Raw genomic sequence first — 19,970 nt, forward strand, 5'->3', positions numbered from 1 at the left:
CTCCCGGCATGGAGCCTGCTTCTCTCTCTGCCTGTCTCTCTCTCTCTCTCTCTCTCTCTCTCTCTCTCTCTCTCTGTGTGTGTGTGTCTATCATGAATAAATAAATAAAATCTTTTTAAAAAATAAATAGATTTCTAAGGAAGATTTGAAGCAGCTAAGAGTAAAGTAGATGAGGATACCCCCCTGCTCACACGAAGCTTGGCTGCTGCTTCTGCCCCTTTGCTGAGTCTCTGTGACAACCTTTTTTTTTTTTTTTTTTTTTTAAAGATTTTATTTATTTATTCATGATAGACAGGCAGAGACACAGAGGGAGAAGCAGGCTCCCAGCAAGGAACTCAGTCCTGACCCCAGGATCATGCCCTGAGCCAAAGGCAGACACTCAACTGCTGAGCCACCCAAGTCTCCCTCCGTGACAACCTCTTGATGTTGGAGGGCCCCAAGGGCTCCTGTGGTGGTCCCCTGCCCTAGCGACAGCCCGATCATGCTTTAGTCTTGCAACTCTAAGTACCACCTGTAAGCTGACAATGTTTCTCCTCTGAGCCTCCCACGTTAGTCCAGCTGGGTGTTTGACCTCTCAGCTGGGGTGTTCTCTGGGCATCCAAAGTGTAATTTGTGCAAAACTGAACTTCCCCAAACCTACTGCTCCCAAAGTCTTCTCTGTCCATTAAAGACAACCCCATCCTTCCCATTCTGGATCTTTGAAACCCCAGAGGCATCCTGAGACCTTATTTCTCAAAACCCCACGGGAAAATCTCTGAGCTCTGCCTTCAGAATATGTACAGAATCTGACATATTTATATATATTTTTGCACTCCTTTCTCCACCACTGTCATGATGGAGGCCACCACATCTTACTGTGTTACCAGACTAGCTTCCTAACTAGTCTTGCCACCTCCCACTTCTCACTGTGCTCTCCACAGTCCAAAAATCTCCTACTCAGACCCCTTCAGGGGCTGCCCTCTCCCTCTAAGGAAAAGCCAAAGCTGTGCCCACCACTTCACAGGCTCTACACTGTAGCTACCACCCCTCCCTTAACTTCTCCGACCTCCCCTCCTGATGTTTCTCCTCTACCCAGCTACACTGACCTCCTTTCTGTTCCTTCTCAGCCATTTAACCTGGGAACATTGAAACATTTTCTGATGAAGGGCCTTTGTACTGGACACTCTCTGCCTGACTGGCTCCCAGCTGTTACCTTTGCAGGAAGGCCTTGCGGTGACCATGTTATTTAAAACGAGCCCTCCTCTCATGCCCTATCCCTTCTTCCTGCTCTGTTTTTATCTCCAGCACTTAACCTCCATCCAACATACAGTATGGTTTACATAATTATATTGTTTATTTTCTCTCTGCCCCCACCAGAATAGAAATTCCTTGAACACAGGGACATTGATTTGTCTTGATCATTGAGGTGTCCCCATGCATGTAGAATGCTACCTGTCACATAGTAATAAGCATTCAGTACCAACAGAATGAATGAATAAATGAATGAATGAATTTTGGCATGCTGTAAGATACTGAGTATGAAGAACTCAGCACACACACCATGCCATGTAAATAATAAATATTAGCTGCTGTCATAATAGGTACTTTCTGTACTTTTTAAATTTTTTTAATTTTTTTAAAGATTTTATTTATTCAGGAGAGACAGACAGAGAGGCAGAGACCATAGTCAGAGGGAGAAGCAGGCTCCTTACAGGGAGCCTGATGTGGGACTTGATCCTGAGACTCTGGGATCATGCCCTGAGCCAAAGGCAGATGCTTAAGGCACCTGAGCCACAGGCATCCCCTTTCTGCACTTTTTAAACTTACGATTTAGGGGGATCCCTGAGTGGCTCAGCGGTTTAGCGCCTGCCTTCCACCCAGGGGGGCGCCTGCCCCCCACCCCCCCATCTGTCTCTGTCTCATGAATAAATATTTTTTAAAAAATAAATAAATAAAAATAAACTTAAGATTTATAACTGAGTTTCTTGGTGGCCAAGGCAAAAAGGGGAATATCCTATTACATAATTCTCACCTGAAGAAAGCATACTTGCTTTCCAGGGGTAATATAGGTCTCTTCCTCCTGTATTAAAAGCAGCCTGTTACCCAGCACTTACATAAAAACAGTGTGCCAGCATAAGGAAGCACGCTTTCAAGGTGGTGTAATAGATGGCAGCTACTTTTCTCGTCTCCTGCCACGCTGGTTGAAGCCACCCTGCTCTTTCACGTAGATTATTAGATAGCTTTCTCCTTCTTCCATTGACGTGGGTGAGCTATTAGGAGTGTTAATCTACAAAAAGAGAGGGCTTTTTATCTGGTAAATGACAAAAGGAGGACAAGAGTCAGGCCTTTTCTCTATACCACAAAGCCCATCAAGATTGTTCACATTTTTAGAAGACACTGGGTTACCAAAAACCCAAATGAATAAAATGGTTATTCACTTAAAACTAAGCAGCCTATTTCTAGGCTTACTCTTTCAGGCAGTAATACTTTAAAAGACTTAACAGGCAACAGAATTTGTTTATAGGAAGTTTATTTTTCAAAATGCAAATCAGTGTTTGCATGTATCTCATGTTAGGGTAACCTGTTAGGAAAAAAAAATTATCCTTCACTGGAGCACCAATAATCTTTACATTTTGAAAACAGTTACTTAAAAAAGGCAAGATGCTAGCATGTTTAGGCTCTTGCTGTTTGATTTGCCATAGGGATTTTTTTTTTAAGATTTTATTTATTTATTCATGAGAGAGACAGAGAGAGAAGGGGAGACATAGGCAGAGGGAGAAGCAGGCTCCATGTGGGAAGCCCGATGTAGTACTCGATCCCGGACCCTGGGATGTCACCCTGAGCCGAAGGCAGACGCTAAGCCACCCAGGTGTCCCTGTCATAGGGATTATTAATTAATATATGTTTATCTCTTGTGCCTGCTTTATGAGTTAATCTTTTCTTTTTTTTTCCCCCCCATCAGAGCTCCCATTCTGTAAATTACTCAGGTACTTTATTTTTGTTTTTTCAAGTACCTTTCTAATCTGAAAAGTAATGTATTAGTGAGCTAGTCTCTGTCTTGTAAAAACTTTCATGTTTAGGGATACCTGGGTGGCTTAGTGGTTGAGCGTCTGCCTTTGGCTCAGGGCATGATCCCAGGATGTGGTATCGAGTTCCGCATCGGGCTCCTTGCATAGAGCCTGCTTCTCCCTCTATCTATGTCTCTGCCTCGCTCTCTCTCTGTGTGTCTCTCATGAATAAATAAATAAAATCTCTTTAAAAATTTTATGTTCAGATGAGATCTTTGTCTTGGATTAGTCTACAGTATATGTATTGTGATTAAAACTAGCAAGGAGAGGGCAGCCCCAGTGGCGCAGCGGTTTAGCGCCGCCTGCAGCCCAGGGCATGATCCTGGAGACCCTGGATCGAGTCCCATGTCAGGCTCTCTGCATGGAGCCTGCTTCTCCCTCTGCCTGTGTCTCTGCCTCTCTCTCTTTCTCTCTCTGTCTCTATGAATAAATAAATAAAATCTTAAAAAAAAAAAATAGCAAGGAGAATGAAATGCTCCAAACAAGATCCTGATTTCCTTTTGCGTTTCTTCTCTAAATCAAAGTTGATACGACTGTGGGAAGGTCAGTCTGTATCCTAACTAACATGCTTTATTATGAAGCCAAGGCGTACCATTTATAGTAGGAACTTGATTGTTCCAGAAGAATTTTGTAAACATCCAGATAAGTTGGAAGTTTGAATTATGTAACAGATTTGACTTTTGCCCACTGTTAATATGCGTAGCTATGGAGACCGTCTTTCTGCAGTTCTTAAAAGGCCTGAGTCGCTTGAGGACACGAGTTCCCTACTGCATTATAGATGAGAGGCTTTTGGGCCTCCTGGAGCCAGAGTTCCTTAATTGTGTTTAACTGCCTCCTGGGCCTGGCTCTGTGCCCTGTCCCTTAATGGGACCACAGACAGAATCCAAGCTTTAAAAATGTTTGAGTATACTGACCATTTGAAGTCTTTTATACCCTCCTGCAAGTTGTAGGTCATTTCAAGGTGTCACTTGACACTTTTGTTCAGAGACCTTGGCTTTTTGAAAGCATAGTCCTGTTTTGAGAAAGAGTAAAAGAAAAGTATTTACAGTTGAAAACTCAAAATTCTCCTGCCTCCAGTAAGAGCCAAGTGGCTTGTTTTAGCCAGTGTGAAAGTTCACTCAAAGTGCACGAACTTCAGCTCGCGTGTTAGATTTGCAGAAACCCAAGAATGGTCTTTACCCCACCCCTTGCTTCTGTGACTTTGTGGGCTGTTGTCATGAGCTTAAGATTTTTATAACCTATGACCCACACCTTTTTTTTTTTTTTTTTTTTTTAAAGAACTTTTTACTTTGGGCAGCCTGGGTGGCTCAGCGGTTTAGTGCTGCCTTCAGCCCAGGGCGTGATCCTGGAGACCTGGGATCGAGTCCCATGTTGGGCTCCCTGCATGGAGCCTGCTTCTCCCTCTGCCTGTGTCTCTGCCTCTCTCTCTCTCTCTCTCTCTGTCTCTGTCTCTCATGAATGAATAAGTAAAACCTTAAAAAAAAAAAAAAAAAACTTTTTACTTTGAAGTAATTTCAGACTTACAGAAGAGTTACAGAAATGGTATAGACAACTTGGTTATATTCTTTACTTCAAGTCACCAATTTGTAATATTTGCCACATTTGTTTTTTTCATTTCTTCTCTGCATACATACATATTTTTTCTGAACCATTGGAAAATAGCTTACATGCATCACTATGCCCCTTTACCCTTGGTACTTCAACATTTATTTCCTAAGAGCAAGGTAATTCTCTTAAAGCCATGGTATAGTTTTTTCACATTCAGGAAATTCAATATTCATATATTACTTCTTAACTAATCTGCAGTCCATATTCCAGATCGATCAGTTATATGTTGTGATTGATTTAATGGAAGAACTGAATTTTAAAACTGTTCCTGCCAATATTTCCTCTGTTTCTTAGACCTTTGTCTTTTTTTTTAAGATTTTATTTATTTGAGCGAGAGAGCACAAGCAGGGGAAGGGGCAGAGGGAGAACTCCCCCTGAGCGGGAAACGCCTCGGAGCTCAGGACCCTGGGATCACAATCTGGGAAGGCAGAGGCTCACCCAGCTAAGCCACCCAGATGCCCCCACTCTGGTATTAGACCTTTTTCAAGGAGCCTTTCTTTCTTCCTTGCTGTGTTGTTTCTTGATTTGTTTAACATTAAGATATAATTCACATACCAAACAATTTACCCATTTAAAGAATACCATTCAGCCGTTCTTAGTATGTACACAGAGTTTTGTGTGACCAATACTACTAATTTGACTTTAGAACATTTTCATCCCTACTAAAAGAAATCTCTCACTCATTTGCAGTCACTCCCCATCACCCAGCCCCAGCCTAGGCAATCAATCACTAATTTCTTTCTCTGTATTTGTCTCCTCTGCACATTTCATATAAATAAAATAATACAACATAGGCCCTTCTGTGTCTGGCTGCTTTCACTTTTAACCAAATGTTTCTTGAAGGTCATCCTTGTGTGTATCAGTACTTCCTTTTTATTGCCAAGTGATGTTATATTGTATAGCTAGGTTTCATTTTAAACGCTGTGCTTTTACATTCTCTAGGTGCCATGAAAAAAAAAGAAAGGTACACTCTATTTAGAGTGAGATGCACTCTCTAATTGTGTAGTATCTCACACAGAGGTCCTTCATGCAATACTCGGGGGTGACCAGAGGGTTTAGGCTGGGCTACACAAACAAGAGTGTGTCATGGGATCCCATAAAAGGGCCCAGGCTGATAACTGCCAGTGAGAAAAACATTCTATGATAAGAAAATAAGACTATTGTTTAAAAAGAAAAGAAGAAAAAAAAAAAAGAAAAGAAAAGAAGACTGTTGTCTTCCTAATATTTTGGAATAAATTAATTATTTAGATGGAACTGAGATCCACTTTATTATTATTCACATATCCTAAAATTTTTCCTTTTAAAAGTGTATAATTCAGTGGTTACAGAGTTATGTAACCACCACCACTATCTAATTCTAGAACATTTTCATCACCCCAAAGGAAGCATGTACCCACTAGCAGTCTTTCCCAACTCCCCCTACTCCACCCTGGCAATCACAGATCTACTCCATCTCTGTGGTTAGGAGTGTTCTTCTCTTGGAGGCTCTTGTAAATGGAATCAGTTTTTATCTCTGTATTCAGATTGTTCATTGCTACTGTGTAGAAATACAATTGATTTTTGTATATTGATCCTATATCCTGCAACCTTGCTGAACTTATTAGTTATAGTAATCGTTTAGTGTATTAATTAGTATTTCTATGTTAATGATTGTGTAGTCTATGTGAATAGAATTTTGCTGGGGCATGCCTGGGTGGCTCAGTCAGTGAAGCCTCCGACTCTCGATCTCGGCTCAGGTTTTGATCTCAGGGTTGTGAATTCAAAAGCCCCATGTTGAGCCTCACTTAAAAAAAAAAGTTCTGTTTTTTCCTTTCAATCTAGATACCTTTTATTTCTTTTTTCTTTTTTTTCTTTTTTAATTTATTTATGATAGTCACACAGAGAGACAGAGGCAGAGACACAAGCAGAGGGAGAAGCAGGCTCCATGCACCGGGAGCCCGATGTGGGATTCGATCCTGGGTCTCCAGGATCGCGCCCTGGGCCAAAGGCAGGCGCCAAACCACTGCGCCACCCAGGGATCCCTTATTTCTTCTTTCTTATCTAATTGCTAGTCTGCTACTTTTGAAGACAGCTCTTACAGGTGCAAATATACTTTCATTTTCAAGCAATTGAAATATTTTATAAACATCCAAAAATTTGAAGAAAGAAGCCAAAGTTCAAATGTTTTAGTTTGTACATTCAGGAACTCTAGACCGTGAAAAACTACATTGACCTGAAAAAGGAAAGAAGAGGAAGGAAAGCTTCCTTCCTCTTTCTGGATAAAACTTGAACATTGCCTAGCATACCAGGGACCAGATAACTGAACCTCTTCACCAAAAATTTCAGCTTTGTTTCCAGAAATTTTATGGGAAAAGTGGAAGGTGGTAGAAATAAAATTGGCAGGATTCAGAATCTTTACCAATAGCTTTTCCATAAAGTGGAACACAACTGTTTTATTTTACCTTCGAAGTCATAATGAAGGTAAAGCATTATATAAACTCTTTTTTTTTTTTTTAAGATTTTATTTATTTATTCATGATAGTCACACAGAGAGAGACAGAGAGGCAGAGACACAGGCAGAAGGAGAAGCAGGCTCCATGCACCGGGAGCCCGATGTGGGATTCGATCCCGGGTCTCCAGGATCGCGCCCTGGGCCAAAGGCAGGCACCAAACTGCTGCACCACCCAGGGATCCCATATAAACTCTTTTGACAACAATATGATCATTAGTGAGCTAGATAAACTTAGAAATTGGAGGTACTAATTACTGAGTGCAGAAAAATCTGCAGTAAGAAAAGATTAGAGGGGACCTCCGTGTAACAATGTAAATTCTCTTGGATACCATGAAAATTGAGCCAGTTGAGCCACTGAAAAGAATAAATTTAACCAACTTGAAGAATCATGTTGGAGCAGGAAAATGCCTCTAAAGAATGTTCTATACAATCCTTTCCTTAGTCCTTTTCAATCAGAAAATAACACTTTTTTAAAGCACCTTGGCAGGAGTGTGGAAAAATTGGAACGCTTGTGCCTTGTTGGTAGGAATGTAAAATGATAAACAGCTGCTATAGTAGATAGCATGGCAGATTCTCAAAAAATTAAACAGAAATTACCATATGATCCAGCAGTTCCACTTCTGGGTACGTACCCCTAAGAGTTTAAACTAGGGACCTGCGGGATGCCTGGGTGGCTTAGCGGTTGAGCGTCTGCCTTTGGCTCAGGGCATGATCCCGGGATCAAGTCCCACATCAGGCTCCTTGCAAGGAGCCTGCTTGTCCCTCTGCCTAGGTCTCTGCCTCTCTCTCTCTCTCTCTCTCTCTCTCATACATACATACATACACACATAAAAATTTTTTTAAAAAATTACAAAAAAATGAACTAGAGACCTGAACAGATATCTGGACACTCATGTTCACAGCAGCATTATTCACAGTAGCTAAAAGTGAAAGCAACTTGAGTGTCCATTGACAGATAAATGGATAAACAACATGTGGCCCATATACAATAGAGTATTATTCAGCCTTAAAAAGGGAAATTCTGACACATTCTGCAACATAGATGAACACTAATGACACTGTGCTGGGTGAAATAAGCAAGCCACCAAAGGACAGATACTGAACAATTCCACTCATTTGAGATCCCTAAAGTAGTCCAGTTCATAGAGACAGCACAATGGTGGTTGCCAAGGGCTGGTGGGGGAGGGTAATGGGGAGTTAGTATTTAATAGGTAGGAGTCCAGTTTAAGGAGATGAATAAGTTTTGGAGATGGATGGTGATGGTTGCTCAACATGTGGAAATACTACCACTGAACTGTACACTTGAAAATGGTAAATTTCATCTTATATATATGTTACTATGATTAAAAAAAAAAAAGAAAAAGAAAAAGCAGTATTCTCTTTAAGCTTGAGATACTATGCTTTGTCTTTAAATAAGATTCATCCAGCCCATGAAAATCATTAGGTTTTTCTATTCTGTAGATCCCTGATTGGGGCCTTTTATAATAAGTAAAGATCTGGAAGATTGGATTATTAGAGATAAGGAATAAATCCAAAAGGAATACAATCCAAAGAAATCTCAGAACCTGTTTCTCAGTGAATTTTGTTATTATGACGATATGATTCCCTGTATCAGATGTTTTGCCAGGCGCTCATCCTACCATATTAGGAGTTCAGCATGTAGTACAAACCCTGATCATCTTGGTCCCATGTGAACTAGGGAAAAGGCTTCTTGAAAACATGTCAAATTGATGCTTCTGAAGCATGCTTTTTCTCTGTATCATAAAAGGAGTATTTTTCAGTCTTCTAATGCTGTATTGTAGGACAATCAGGTAAGAGTCTGGGCTCTTGTAAACATTCTGTTCTGTATTCACGGAGCTAATGTGAAAGCTGAGGCCTCATTGTTTTGCATAGGCCCTGCCTAAAGGATTTTAAAGATCTTCTCTTATTATTCAGGTCAATCTTGGAGAAGGAGGGACCAAAGTCACTTTTTAGAGGCTTGGGTCCAAATTTGGTTGGAGTTGCACCATCAAGGTAAGCATTAAACTTTCAGTTGGCTCACTATGTATAGTATATAATACTGACTCCTCTCTTACTGAAAAGCAGTACTACTAGATGGCCAGTTTCTTTTTTCTGTATGGAATACATCTGACATACAGAATAGTGACAACTGCTAGTATGTCTTTCGGTGTATGTATGAGAGATTCTAGTTATTTTATTCATAAGTGAAAATTCACTCTCTCATCACCTATAATCTTCTCTAAAGAAGTATCTGCTAGGGCAGCCCGGGTGGCTCAGTGGTTTAGTGCCACCTTCGGTCCAGGGCCTGATCCTGGAGACCCGGGATCGAGTCCCCACGTCAGGCTCCCTGCATGGAGCCTGCTTCTCCCTCTGCCTGTATCTCTGCCTCTCTTTCTCTCTGTGTCTCTCATGAATAAATAAATAAAATCTTAAAAAAAAAAAAAAGTATCTGCTACTTCAAGTATGGTATGTGGCCAGCAGTATTGGTGTCACCCAGGGCTTGTTAGAACTACACACTCTCGGACTGTACCCCAGAATCCGCATTCTAGCAAGATTCCCAGGTAATTCATATGCACTTAGAAGCTGAGATCCGAAGAAATTTAAAGGCTTCCAGGCTTTACTTTATTTAAAACATCCTTATTCTGTCATGAGGCTTAAATCTCTTTAAAGCCTGTGTTTGATAAAAGTGAACAGGTGAAGTGTGTGTGTAACATATCTCTGAAAAGTAGATAACTACTTGTAGAAATTGCCTCCTGGGAGGGGAGCTGGGTGACAGGGGTAAGATACTCATATTATTTGATGTAATACTCAGACTTTAAAGAGAATGAACCTTTTTTTTTTTTTTAAGATTTTATTTATTCATGAGAGACACAGAGAGAAAGAGAGGCAGAGACATAGGCAGAGGGAGAAGCAGGCTTCATGCAGGGAGCCCTACGAGGGACTCAGTCCCAGGTCTCCAGGATCAGGCCCTGAGCTGAAGGCGGTGCTAAACCACTGAGCCACCCGGGCTGCCCGAGAATTAATCTTTATAACAAAAATAAAAATGTTCTATATAAGGTGAAGACTAAAAGCTTCCTAGGATTCTTGCAGATCTTTGCTCCAATTTATAATACAAATCAGGGATCCCTGGGTGGCGCAGCGGTTTGGCGCCTGCCTTTGGCCCAGGGCGCGATCCTGGAGACCCGGGATCGAATCCCATATCAGGCTCCCGGTGCATGGAGCCTGCTTCTCCCTCTGCCTGTGTCTCTGCCTCTCTCTCTCTCTGTGACTATCATAAGTAAATAAATAAAAATTTTAAAAAAATTAAAAAAAAAAATAATACAAATCACCTGAGGATGTTATAAAAATTCAGATTGTTATTAAATCCTTTTGTTCCTTTAGAGTTTTGTAGCATATGTGTATAACCTATTTAAAAATAAAAACACTGGATCCCTGGGTGGCGCAGCGGTTTGGCGCCTGCCTTTGGCCCAGGGCGCGATCCTGGAGACCCGGGATCGAGTCCCACGTCAGGCTCCCGGTGCATGGAGCCTGCTTCTTCCTCTGCCTGTGTCTCTGCCTGTCTCTCTCACTGTGTGCCTATAATTAATTAATTAATTAATTAATTAATTAATTAATTAATAAAATAAAATATAGAAACACTAGTCTGTGAGATTATATGGCGTATACATTATTAATAGATGGTGGATATGTCCACACTGCATATGTCCACAACTCAATAAAGAAAATGAGTTGTATCTCCTTGTGGACAGTGCTAATTTGGTAACACCTGTTAATCTGATGTAGCTTCCTGGCTGCCACACCCATTTAGAACAGTTGGGACCTAGGAAAAAAAACAATACTGTTGGGATCCCTGGGTGGCGCAGCGGTTTAGCGCCTGCCTTTGGCCCAGGGCGCGATCCTGGAGACCAGGGATCGAATCCCACATCGGGCTCCCGGTGCACGGAGCCTGCTTCTCCCTCTGCCTATGTCTCTGCCTCTCTCTCTCTCTCTCTGTGTGTGACTATCATAAATAATAAATTAAAAATTAAAAAAAAAACAATACTGTTACATAACACAATAATGATAAGTATTCCAGGGCCTAAGTTGAAGAATCAACTATGATTCTATGAAGAATCATTCTATGATTGATGCATTGGCCAGTGAAAATGAAGAGACATTTTCCCTGACATTGCTGGTGAAAGAGCAGAGGAAAATACCAACCAGCCACTATTCCCCAGGCCCAGTAAGAAAGAAGTCAGAGGAGAGAAAGCAGACAGAGAAGACCTGACCAGAGAGGCAGCAGGGAGGCCAAACTCCACCTCTAGGAGTTACGGGGTTGGGGGGAGGCGGGGGGCGTATTCAGTAGCGGAAGCTCTGTATGAAAACTTATATATGGGCAGCCTGGGTGGCTCAGTGGTTTAGCGCCCGCCTTCAGCCCCGGGCCTGGTCCTGGAGACCCGGGATCGAGTCCCACGTTGGGCTCCCTGCATGGAGCCTGCTTCTCCCTCTGCCTGTGTCTTTGCCTCTCTCTTTCCCTGTGTCTCTCATGAATAAATAAATAAAATATTTAATTTAAAAAAAAAAAAGAAAAAGAAAACTTATATGTGATGGCTGTTCCCTATGTGACCCTGAGTCATCAAAAAAAAAAGTCAAATATAATTTGCATACTCATTGTTATGTGAGGCAGGATGAGTGTGGTATATTTTAGAAGTATTACGAATTTTAAAAGTATAGATTTTGGTTGCTTAAGGAATTGACATATATCCAGAATGAAGAATATAAATGGATTTTGTATATTACCAAAATCTCCTCTTCCCCAGTTATTTTAGATACTTCTACCATCACTGAAATACTCTCTGGAGGGATAAGCAGCAGCTTGTGGTTTATAAGGTCAAGCTTTTGGTTACCTGTTAACCTTCTTATACTTTACTACATTTTTAGAAGTTGCGGAGGGATGTATATAATGCCATGCCAATGTCTGTAGCGTTCTCTCTTTCTTCAAACAGGGCTGTGTACTTTGCGTGTTACTCCAAAGCCAAAGAGCAGTTCAATGGCATTTTTGTGCCTAACAGTAATATTGTGCATATTTTCTCAGCTGGCTCTGCAGGTATGTTACCCTAAGTGAGTGGAGATAAGTTTCTCAGTTTTCTAAAGCATGTGTTGTGCCAAACAGCTTTTTCCAGGAACCAGAAATTAGCTCTCTGCATCTTTTGCCTCTAAAGTCATTTTTCTAATGCTTTATGTTAGAACTAATAAAACACAAATGTTCAAGAATAGATTATAACTCGGTTCCGTTTTCTTTGACAACTAAAATTTTATTCTTCCTCAAAATTTCATCTGTGCTCGTGCATACTCTTGATTAGTATTACATCTTTTTTAAAGGAATATTTATGGGTTTCCATATCCTTCTGTTGCATTAAAGTTATTTTAAAAATTTGAGGTTTTTTTCTGTGACTCCCCATTGTGTCCAGCATATCCCATGCACAGTTGGCATTTCTGTCCACAGCTAGGTTCTGTGATGAGGGCACGGGGCTGTGGAGACCTTTTAGAAGGGCTAGTACCAGATCAAGGAGTATCTGCTCCCTTTTGAGGGAATCCTTTCTCTTTACTATAGAAAATTCATAACAAAAAAAAAATTCATAACAGGATTTGTTCCCCTGGAAATAGTTGACAAAGAACCATGGACTTGTAGATTGAAGAGAGAAGGCTGTCTCTTTGGGTACCACTTTATGTCTTATGTAAATGGAAGCGTCTCCTAAAGAACTTAAATCGGTATGCTATGAAGCATTTCTGCCTCCTGCCAGCCTGTAAGGTGTGTATGCACCATGCACCAGTTTTATCTGCCTCTGTCACTCAAAATAAGAGTTCTACTAACGCATCTGAGCAGTTCCAAGTCATAATTACTGGCCCTCAAATAGAAGATAGCATATGCAAAGCTGCTTCATGCAAGAAAGGCATTTCTATCGAACACGGAACTCCAAGGAGGAAATGCGGAGTGACCGAATGAACGGGTCAGCTCTCCCAAGGGTGGTCGCGAGTGAGCCATAAGCTCTGAGCTGCTCGTCAGTTTTGTGACTTTTACAAAATTAACTAAAAAGAACCATTGGCAAATAAAGCAGACCTGGAGGGAGTTCTCTAAACCACCGTCTTGGTTCCTAATTAATCTGCCTAGGATTGCGGAGGGATCGAGGTGTTCAGAGCTCACTGTCAGGCTGATGCCATGATGCTGCTCTTTCTGGCTGATCTGGAACAATGAGCAATATAAAGATGGGAAAGGCTTTAGAAATGGTTCCTGTAAGCAAATCAGCCTTTAAAACTTCAATTTCCTGAAATGATTAATGAGATACTAAAATGTGTATGTTCAAATTCAGGTAAATGGAGATTTAGTGGCTTCTGTTTTAATTTTTTTTTTTTTTGGCTTCTGTTTTAGATTTAATATAAGGTAACCTTTTGGATTAGATCACTAACTTTTTAAAACAAATTATTTCTAGACCTGAAGCTTATAAATTGAGTTTTAGAATAGTTTCCATATTTATCATAGAAATTACATTTCCAGAAATATCAACAGCACCACCTACAGGTTGGAAAGACTAGACAGGGCTCTAGAAAATTGAGAGGTTTCTTTTAGGTCCAACATCTCAATGGATGTTACATTTTTTTTTTTTTTTTTTTTTTTTTTTTTGGATGTTACATTTTAAGAGAGTGTAACTTCCATCTGCAGTCTGGGAATGTAACTTCTTCCTACTGTCCAGTTTTACTTTTAAGCCATTTAAATCCTGATCTCAAAGTTTATCATATGAAATAGCTTTAATAAGCATGGATTGTGTTCAATGGTGACATTTGCTGTTTGTTTTTCTTCCAGCTTTTGTCACAAATACCTTAATGAATCCTATATGGATGGTTAAAACTCGGATGCAGCTAGAACGGAAGTAAGTCATTAATTGTTCCTCCTTAATATTCGTGAGGATTTTCTCCTTCCTCCCAATTCCAGTTGTGAAGTAAGGTATACAGAGCCCTTAGCTATCCCAATCCTTGTTGTTTTCTGAATATAAGCTATATGTAGAAAGTCCTTTTGTTTTGAGATGTGTGCTGCGAGGCATTGTGGAGAAATGAGGGCCAGCAGAAGTAGCACCTCAGGGCGGGGATGGGTTGGAAATTTGCTCACTTGCCACCCCTAACCTGCTGCTGACTTCTCTGAGGTAGTTGGCAGGTCTCTGCTCTTGGCCGACCTACCCCCACCCTCAATTAGAGCACTTTGGGCTCCTCCAGTTGGCTTCTCTTCTAAGGGGGAAGATGCTAGTAAGGGTAGAATGGCAAAGGCCTTCAGGTGTACTAGATTTCTGCCCTAAAACTCTGGCCCATGATTCGTAGCATTTTCATGCTATGGATCCCTTTGGCAGTCTGGGGGCGCCTCTGCAGTTGCTTTTTAGAGTAATATTTTTGAAAGCAGTGGTAACCAATTGTTGAAGTACAATTATCATTTTTTAAATACAATATAGTAAGAGACTTCTTTAATATAGTAAATAGCAAGATCAAGCAGTGGCCCAGTAACTACCTTAATTTCAAAGAAGTGATGGTGATAAGGGACACTGTCATCAACTCTAAGAACCCTTGTGTAACTCTTGCCTGAAATATGTGTGGGCCCTGGAAGCTTTCAGCTAGTCCAGCCTAACTCTAAGCAACCTATAAAGAAAGGAGAGACAGAACAAGACTACCCTCTGGAAGTGTAGCTTGGGGTCTGCCTTGGTTTGTTTTTTCTAACGATCACGGAAACCTCTGAATTGGTCTCAGATTCCATGTTTTCTTCAATCCATTCTGCATGAAAGAACCCTCTAGAATACATCAGATCTCTTCATTTTGGATAGATCGCTTGCTCATAATCCTTCAATAAATCTTGCTTACTCTCATGGTCAGATCCTAACTTGTGGGCTTAACATTCAAGGTCCTTTGCAGTTTTTCTAGAACTGTCAGGTGTTCTTAGGCTTCCATCTCCCTGAGTGTGCTGACCCTCACCAGGAGGGATTAAGAGTCCCACACCCCTCTTGTTGCCCAAGAGTGCCTGTTTGTTCCTCAGGATTCTGACCAGCACCCTCTCCTGGAAACCCCTGGTAATCATTTGCTGTGCCAGCTGTGCCCCACACTGTCCTAGTATCATTGCTGCTTAACAGCAGGTACATGGACAAATCAGCTAAGAACCTCTATATGCATGCTTTTATATCTATGTCCTGGGATCCCTGGGTGGCGCAGTGGTTTAGCGCCTGCCTTTGGCCCAGGGCGCGATTCTGGAGACCTGGGATCGAATCCCACATCGGGCTCCCGGTGCATGGAGCCTGCTTCTCCCTCTGCCTGTGTCTCTGCCCCCCCCCCTCTCTGTGACTATCATAAATTAATTAATTAATTAATTAAAAAATTTATATCTATGTCCTAATGATTTGTGCTTAGGATATTTTATTTATTTTACGTAAGGTCTATTTATTTATTTTAGAGAAAGCGTGTCAGTGGAGGGAGGGGTAGGGGAGAGGAAGAGAGAGAATCTTCAGGTAGACTCCCCTCTCCACTGAGTGTGGACCTGAGATCATGACCTGGGCTGAAATGAAGAGTTGGCCACTTAACCAACTGAGCCGCCCAGCACCTCCACGCTCAGGATATTTTGAAGCTTTGTTTAACCAGTCCTGCAGCAATGAGTATTTGTTGCATGCTTGCTCTGCAGTAGTCACTGGGGAAACAGCAAGGACTAAGCCCTAGGCCCTGCCTTCCAGAAGCTCACGACTTTACAGGTAATAGAATTAGAGGCTGATGAGATAGGGGCCAGAAATGCTAAGGACCCCAGAGCGTCCCTCCCTAATGCTGTCCAGGCGGGGCAAGCACAGGGAGGGCTTCTGTTAGTGGTGATGTCCACCCTACCATCTGGAAAAAAATGAGGGAGGGGGCCCATGGCACTGCACATGCTTCCGGCCAAGAATGGAATATGCGGGAAGCATGCATTCCCCGGGGACGAAAGGAAGGGAAGCATGGTTGGAGTGTGCTCTGTGTATATGTGCTGGAGGAGGGGATATATAAAAAAAAGCAAGGCTACAGAAATGCATGGGGGTGGGGGGCACCTCCTTTAAAGCCCCGGGAGGGTCTTGGAGTTCAGCTTTGGGCTCTAATTTGAGGGCCGTAGACAGCCATTAGAGCTGTGGTTCGGGGTGTGAGTGGGGACCACTCTGTAGCACAGCAGTGTGCTTGGATCTGTATTAGAAAGGTTGCTCCAGCCAGGAAGTGGAGAAACAGCCTTGGAAAGACACAGTGAAGAAGGCAGAGCCTGTTGTGACTGTTTGGAGCAAGGGGCTCACTGGGCCTCAGCCCCAAGGAAGGGCTCTTGGAATGTGGATATGCTGTCAGAAGGTTCTGTTTGCAATAGGCAGTTTAGGATACTACCCATCATGAGCTAGGAGCAGCTAGCCCAAGGCCAAATTGTGTAGTTTATTCCATGTTTATTTCATAAATTTAGAAATAATGGAATCAGAATACACCATTTGGGGGCACTTGGGTGGCTCAGTGGGTTAAGCCTCTGCTTGCAGCTCAGGTTTGTGGTTCCAGGGTCTTGGGATCGAGCCTCACATCAGACTCTGCTCATCGGGGAGCCTGCTTCTCCCTCTTCCTCTGCCTGCTGCTCCACCTACTTGTGTGTTCTCTCTCTCTCTCTCTCTCTCTCTCTCTATCAAATAAATAAATTTTTTTTTTAATACACCATTTGGAGACTAGAGTTAAGAAAGCTTACTAGTGTAACAAACCTTACTCAACTACCCAGGCAGAATGTTGGTGAGGTTTTTCCTTCGGCATTTTCTTAAAGCATATTTTTGCCATGATTGTAATTATACTCCTGCTTTCCACGCAAGCACTTCTGCATTGCTTACTGCCTTCACAACTATTTTAATCTAGTATGTGTATCCTAGTTTGCTTATCTGTTCCTATTTTTAGACATCTGGGTTGTTTTTATTATACTGCAGTTGTATTTTCCTCTGTGATGAACGTCTTCCTCCATCCGGCTCTTTCCAAAATTAGGTCAGAGGCTATGGACATGTTTTTTATGGCTCTTGGTACAGATGTACATACTGTTCTGTGGACTTATCAGGTGTCTCAGCTGGTGGGCCCAGGCTCAGCTGAACATAGGACAGGGAAGCCACATTTCACCCATGTGTAATTTCTCTTTATACTCAACACTCCTTTCTTTGCAGCCTGGTACAGGAGCCAGGCTCCAGAGTGTGCATTTTAACGGCTTTTCATTGATCTTTACACAGAGTAAGAGGCTCCAAGCAGATGAACACACTCCAGTGTGCTCGCTATGTTTACCAGACAGAAGGCATTCGTGGCTTCTACAGGGGATTAACAGCCTCGTATGCTGGAATTTCAGAAACTATCATCTGTTTTGCTATTTATGAAAGTTTGAAGAAGTATCTGAAAGAAGCTCCATTAGCCTCTTCTACAAATGGGACTGAGAAAAATTCCACAAATTTTTTTGGACTTATGGCAGCTGCTGCAATTTCTAAGGGATGTGCTTCCTGCATCGCTTATCCACATGGTATGTTTTGCTTTTTCTTCCAGAACAGTAAAACAGCTGTGAGGCTTGTGTCATTGTCCATAGAGCTAGACTTCTGCAGCTCACATGGAAATGCAAGTACCTGCAGGTACTAAGGTAATAGAATATGAGTGAAACTGGCTTCATCTGTCTGGTGTAGGTTATGTGAGCAGCAGGAATTCAGCTCTTCTCAGCTCCAGCTACTCGTGGCCAAAACATACTGTGCAAAATGTGGGCCCTGTGTTATAGAACTTCTGATGTTTTCAGAGAAGCCAAAAATCTGGATTTTATTTAAAATTCCTCGATTTAAAAAAATGGTGTGGGTGCCAACCAAAAACAAAACAAAACAACTCTCAACTTCCACTTTGAATGGAGTGCTGAGTGAGTCTACTTTGCTAAGTCTATTTTTTAAGGAATTAGAGACCTAATGTTCCACTGACCTACTTAAAAAAAGAATAGCTTAATTTATTGTACCATGAAAAACAGGTTTTGTTTTCAAAAGCCTGCTGCACGGTCAGCTATGACGAACATACATGGTCAATTCAAAAGCAGGTAATTGAGCCCCCGTCACATGGTGGAACACTCAGCGGCCCCCTAGGGCTCAGGGAGAAGAGATCGGGCTGCCTCCTGTAGGGTGGGGAGACAGAAGGATGTCCAGCAGTGACAGCTGTCGTGCTCGCGGGGGGGGGGGCGGGTTGTGCCTGTGTTGACAGGGCCCAGGTGTGCAAAAGTTTAAAAATGCAGGAGGCAGGGGATCCCTGGGTGGCTCAGCGGTTTAGCATCCGCCTTCAGCCCAGGGCGTGATCCTGGAGTCCTGGAATCGAGTCCCATATCAGGCTCCCTGCATGGAGCCTGCTTCTCCCTCTGCCTGTGTCTCTGCCTCTCTCTCTCTCTCTGTGTCTCTCATGAATAAATAAAATAAAATCTTTAAAAAAAAAAATGCAGGAGGGGCAGCCCCGGTGGCACAGCGGTTTAGCGCCGCCTGCAGTCCAGGGCGTGATCCTGGAGACCCTCGATCAAGTCCCGCGTCGGGCTCTCTGCTTGGAGCCTGCTTCTCCCTCTGCCTGTGTCTCTGCCCCACCCCACCCCTCTCTCTCTCTGCATCTCTATGAATAAATAAATAAAAATCTTTAAAAAAAATGCAGGAGGCAGCTTTTGAGCTGGACAGAGTGGTGGAGAAGGGTTATTAGTAGGAGAGGAAGTTGGCAAGCATATGAAAAGAAAGTCTTGATGATTTGCTCTGCTTAATACAAATTACACCTTCAGTGAAATTATAGCGCTTGCTTAATTGGGAGTAGAAAACCACAAACTATCTTAAAATGGAGTCCAATTCAATGTAAGCTTTTACAATCCCTTAAAAGTTATTTTGTATCTACATGTAACATCCTTAATTGACCATTTCCCAGAATTAGAAAATATTCTAAAAAGATCGCAACTTTTCATTGTCCCAAAGTGACTATGCTGTCCAAATAGAGCTGAAATGGCAAATAGCCAGAGATGTACATTGACAGAGCTCTGTGCTTTGAATTCTCTCATTGTATTGCTTGGCGATGTGGTTCGTTGTAGCATAAAGTATGTGTTTCTCTCTGCAGAAGTCATAAGGACACGGCTCCGAGAGGAAGGCACCAAGTACAAGTCTTTTGTCCAGACTGCTCGGCTGGTCTTCCGGGAAGAAGGTTACCTTGCCTTTTATAGAGGACTCTTTGCCCAGCTCATCCGGCAGATACCAAATACTGCCATTGTGTTGTCTACCTATGAGTTAATTGTGTACCTATTAGAAGACCGTTCCCAGTAACAGGCCAGAAAATTGTGCTCTAGAAGAATAAAATTAAAAAACTATAGAGAAATTTTTTTTTTCCATTGATGTTTAGAACGTTTGAGACTGAAACAGGAAAGACCATAAAATATGTGGCTCATATCCCCTGTTGGACATTTCCTTTTGGATTCATGTTTTCTGGAAGGTTTAAATTCATTAACGTTAATAGTTAATTATAACTTTTGTTTTTTAACTTAAGAGGATTCAGGATTAAGCAGCAACTAAATTAAATCACACTACTTAATTTAAGTATAAATTTGGTTTGTGTCCTCTTTTATGTTCACTGTGCTATAAACTTACAGCTTAAGTAATTTAGTGAAACATGACCCTAGAAATTCAGAGAAAACCTGCAAAATAAAAATACAACTTTTCTCCTCTGACACTACGCTGCTGAACAAGTAAGATGTGTTGCATTCTGGTGGCACTGGGTGGACGGGGACAGGCTTCCCAGCCATTTTTCTGGTCTGT

General features: G+C 41.9%; 1 protein-coding gene across 1 annotated transcript in view; it reads left to right on the plus strand.

Moving 5' to 3' along the window:
• Positions 1 to 19,882, plus strand: part of SLC25A33 (solute carrier family 25 member 33) — a 35,623-nt gene extending 15,741 nt beyond the window's left edge. Inside the window, exons 3-7 of the mRNA XM_038537906.1 lie at positions 9,082 to 9,159; positions 12,132 to 12,232; positions 13,988 to 14,054; positions 17,409 to 17,689; positions 19,279 to 19,882. Coding sequence (XP_038393834.1) covers positions 9,082 to 9,159; positions 12,132 to 12,232; positions 13,988 to 14,054; positions 17,409 to 17,689; positions 19,279 to 19,481 — 730 coding nt within the window. The 3' untranslated portion in view covers positions 19,482 to 19,882. The remainder of the gene's footprint in view (positions 1 to 9,081; positions 9,160 to 12,131; positions 12,233 to 13,987; positions 14,055 to 17,408; positions 17,690 to 19,278) is intronic.
• Positions 19,883 to 19,970: the final 88 nt, after the last annotated feature.

The sequence above is a fragment of the Canis lupus genome, chromosome 5 (genome assembly GCF_011100685.1).
Source record: "Canis lupus familiaris isolate Mischka breed German Shepherd chromosome 5, alternate assembly UU_Cfam_GSD_1.0, whole genome shotgun sequence".
NCBI classification, from domain to species: Eukaryota; Metazoa; Chordata; class Mammalia; order Carnivora; family Canidae; genus Canis; species Canis lupus.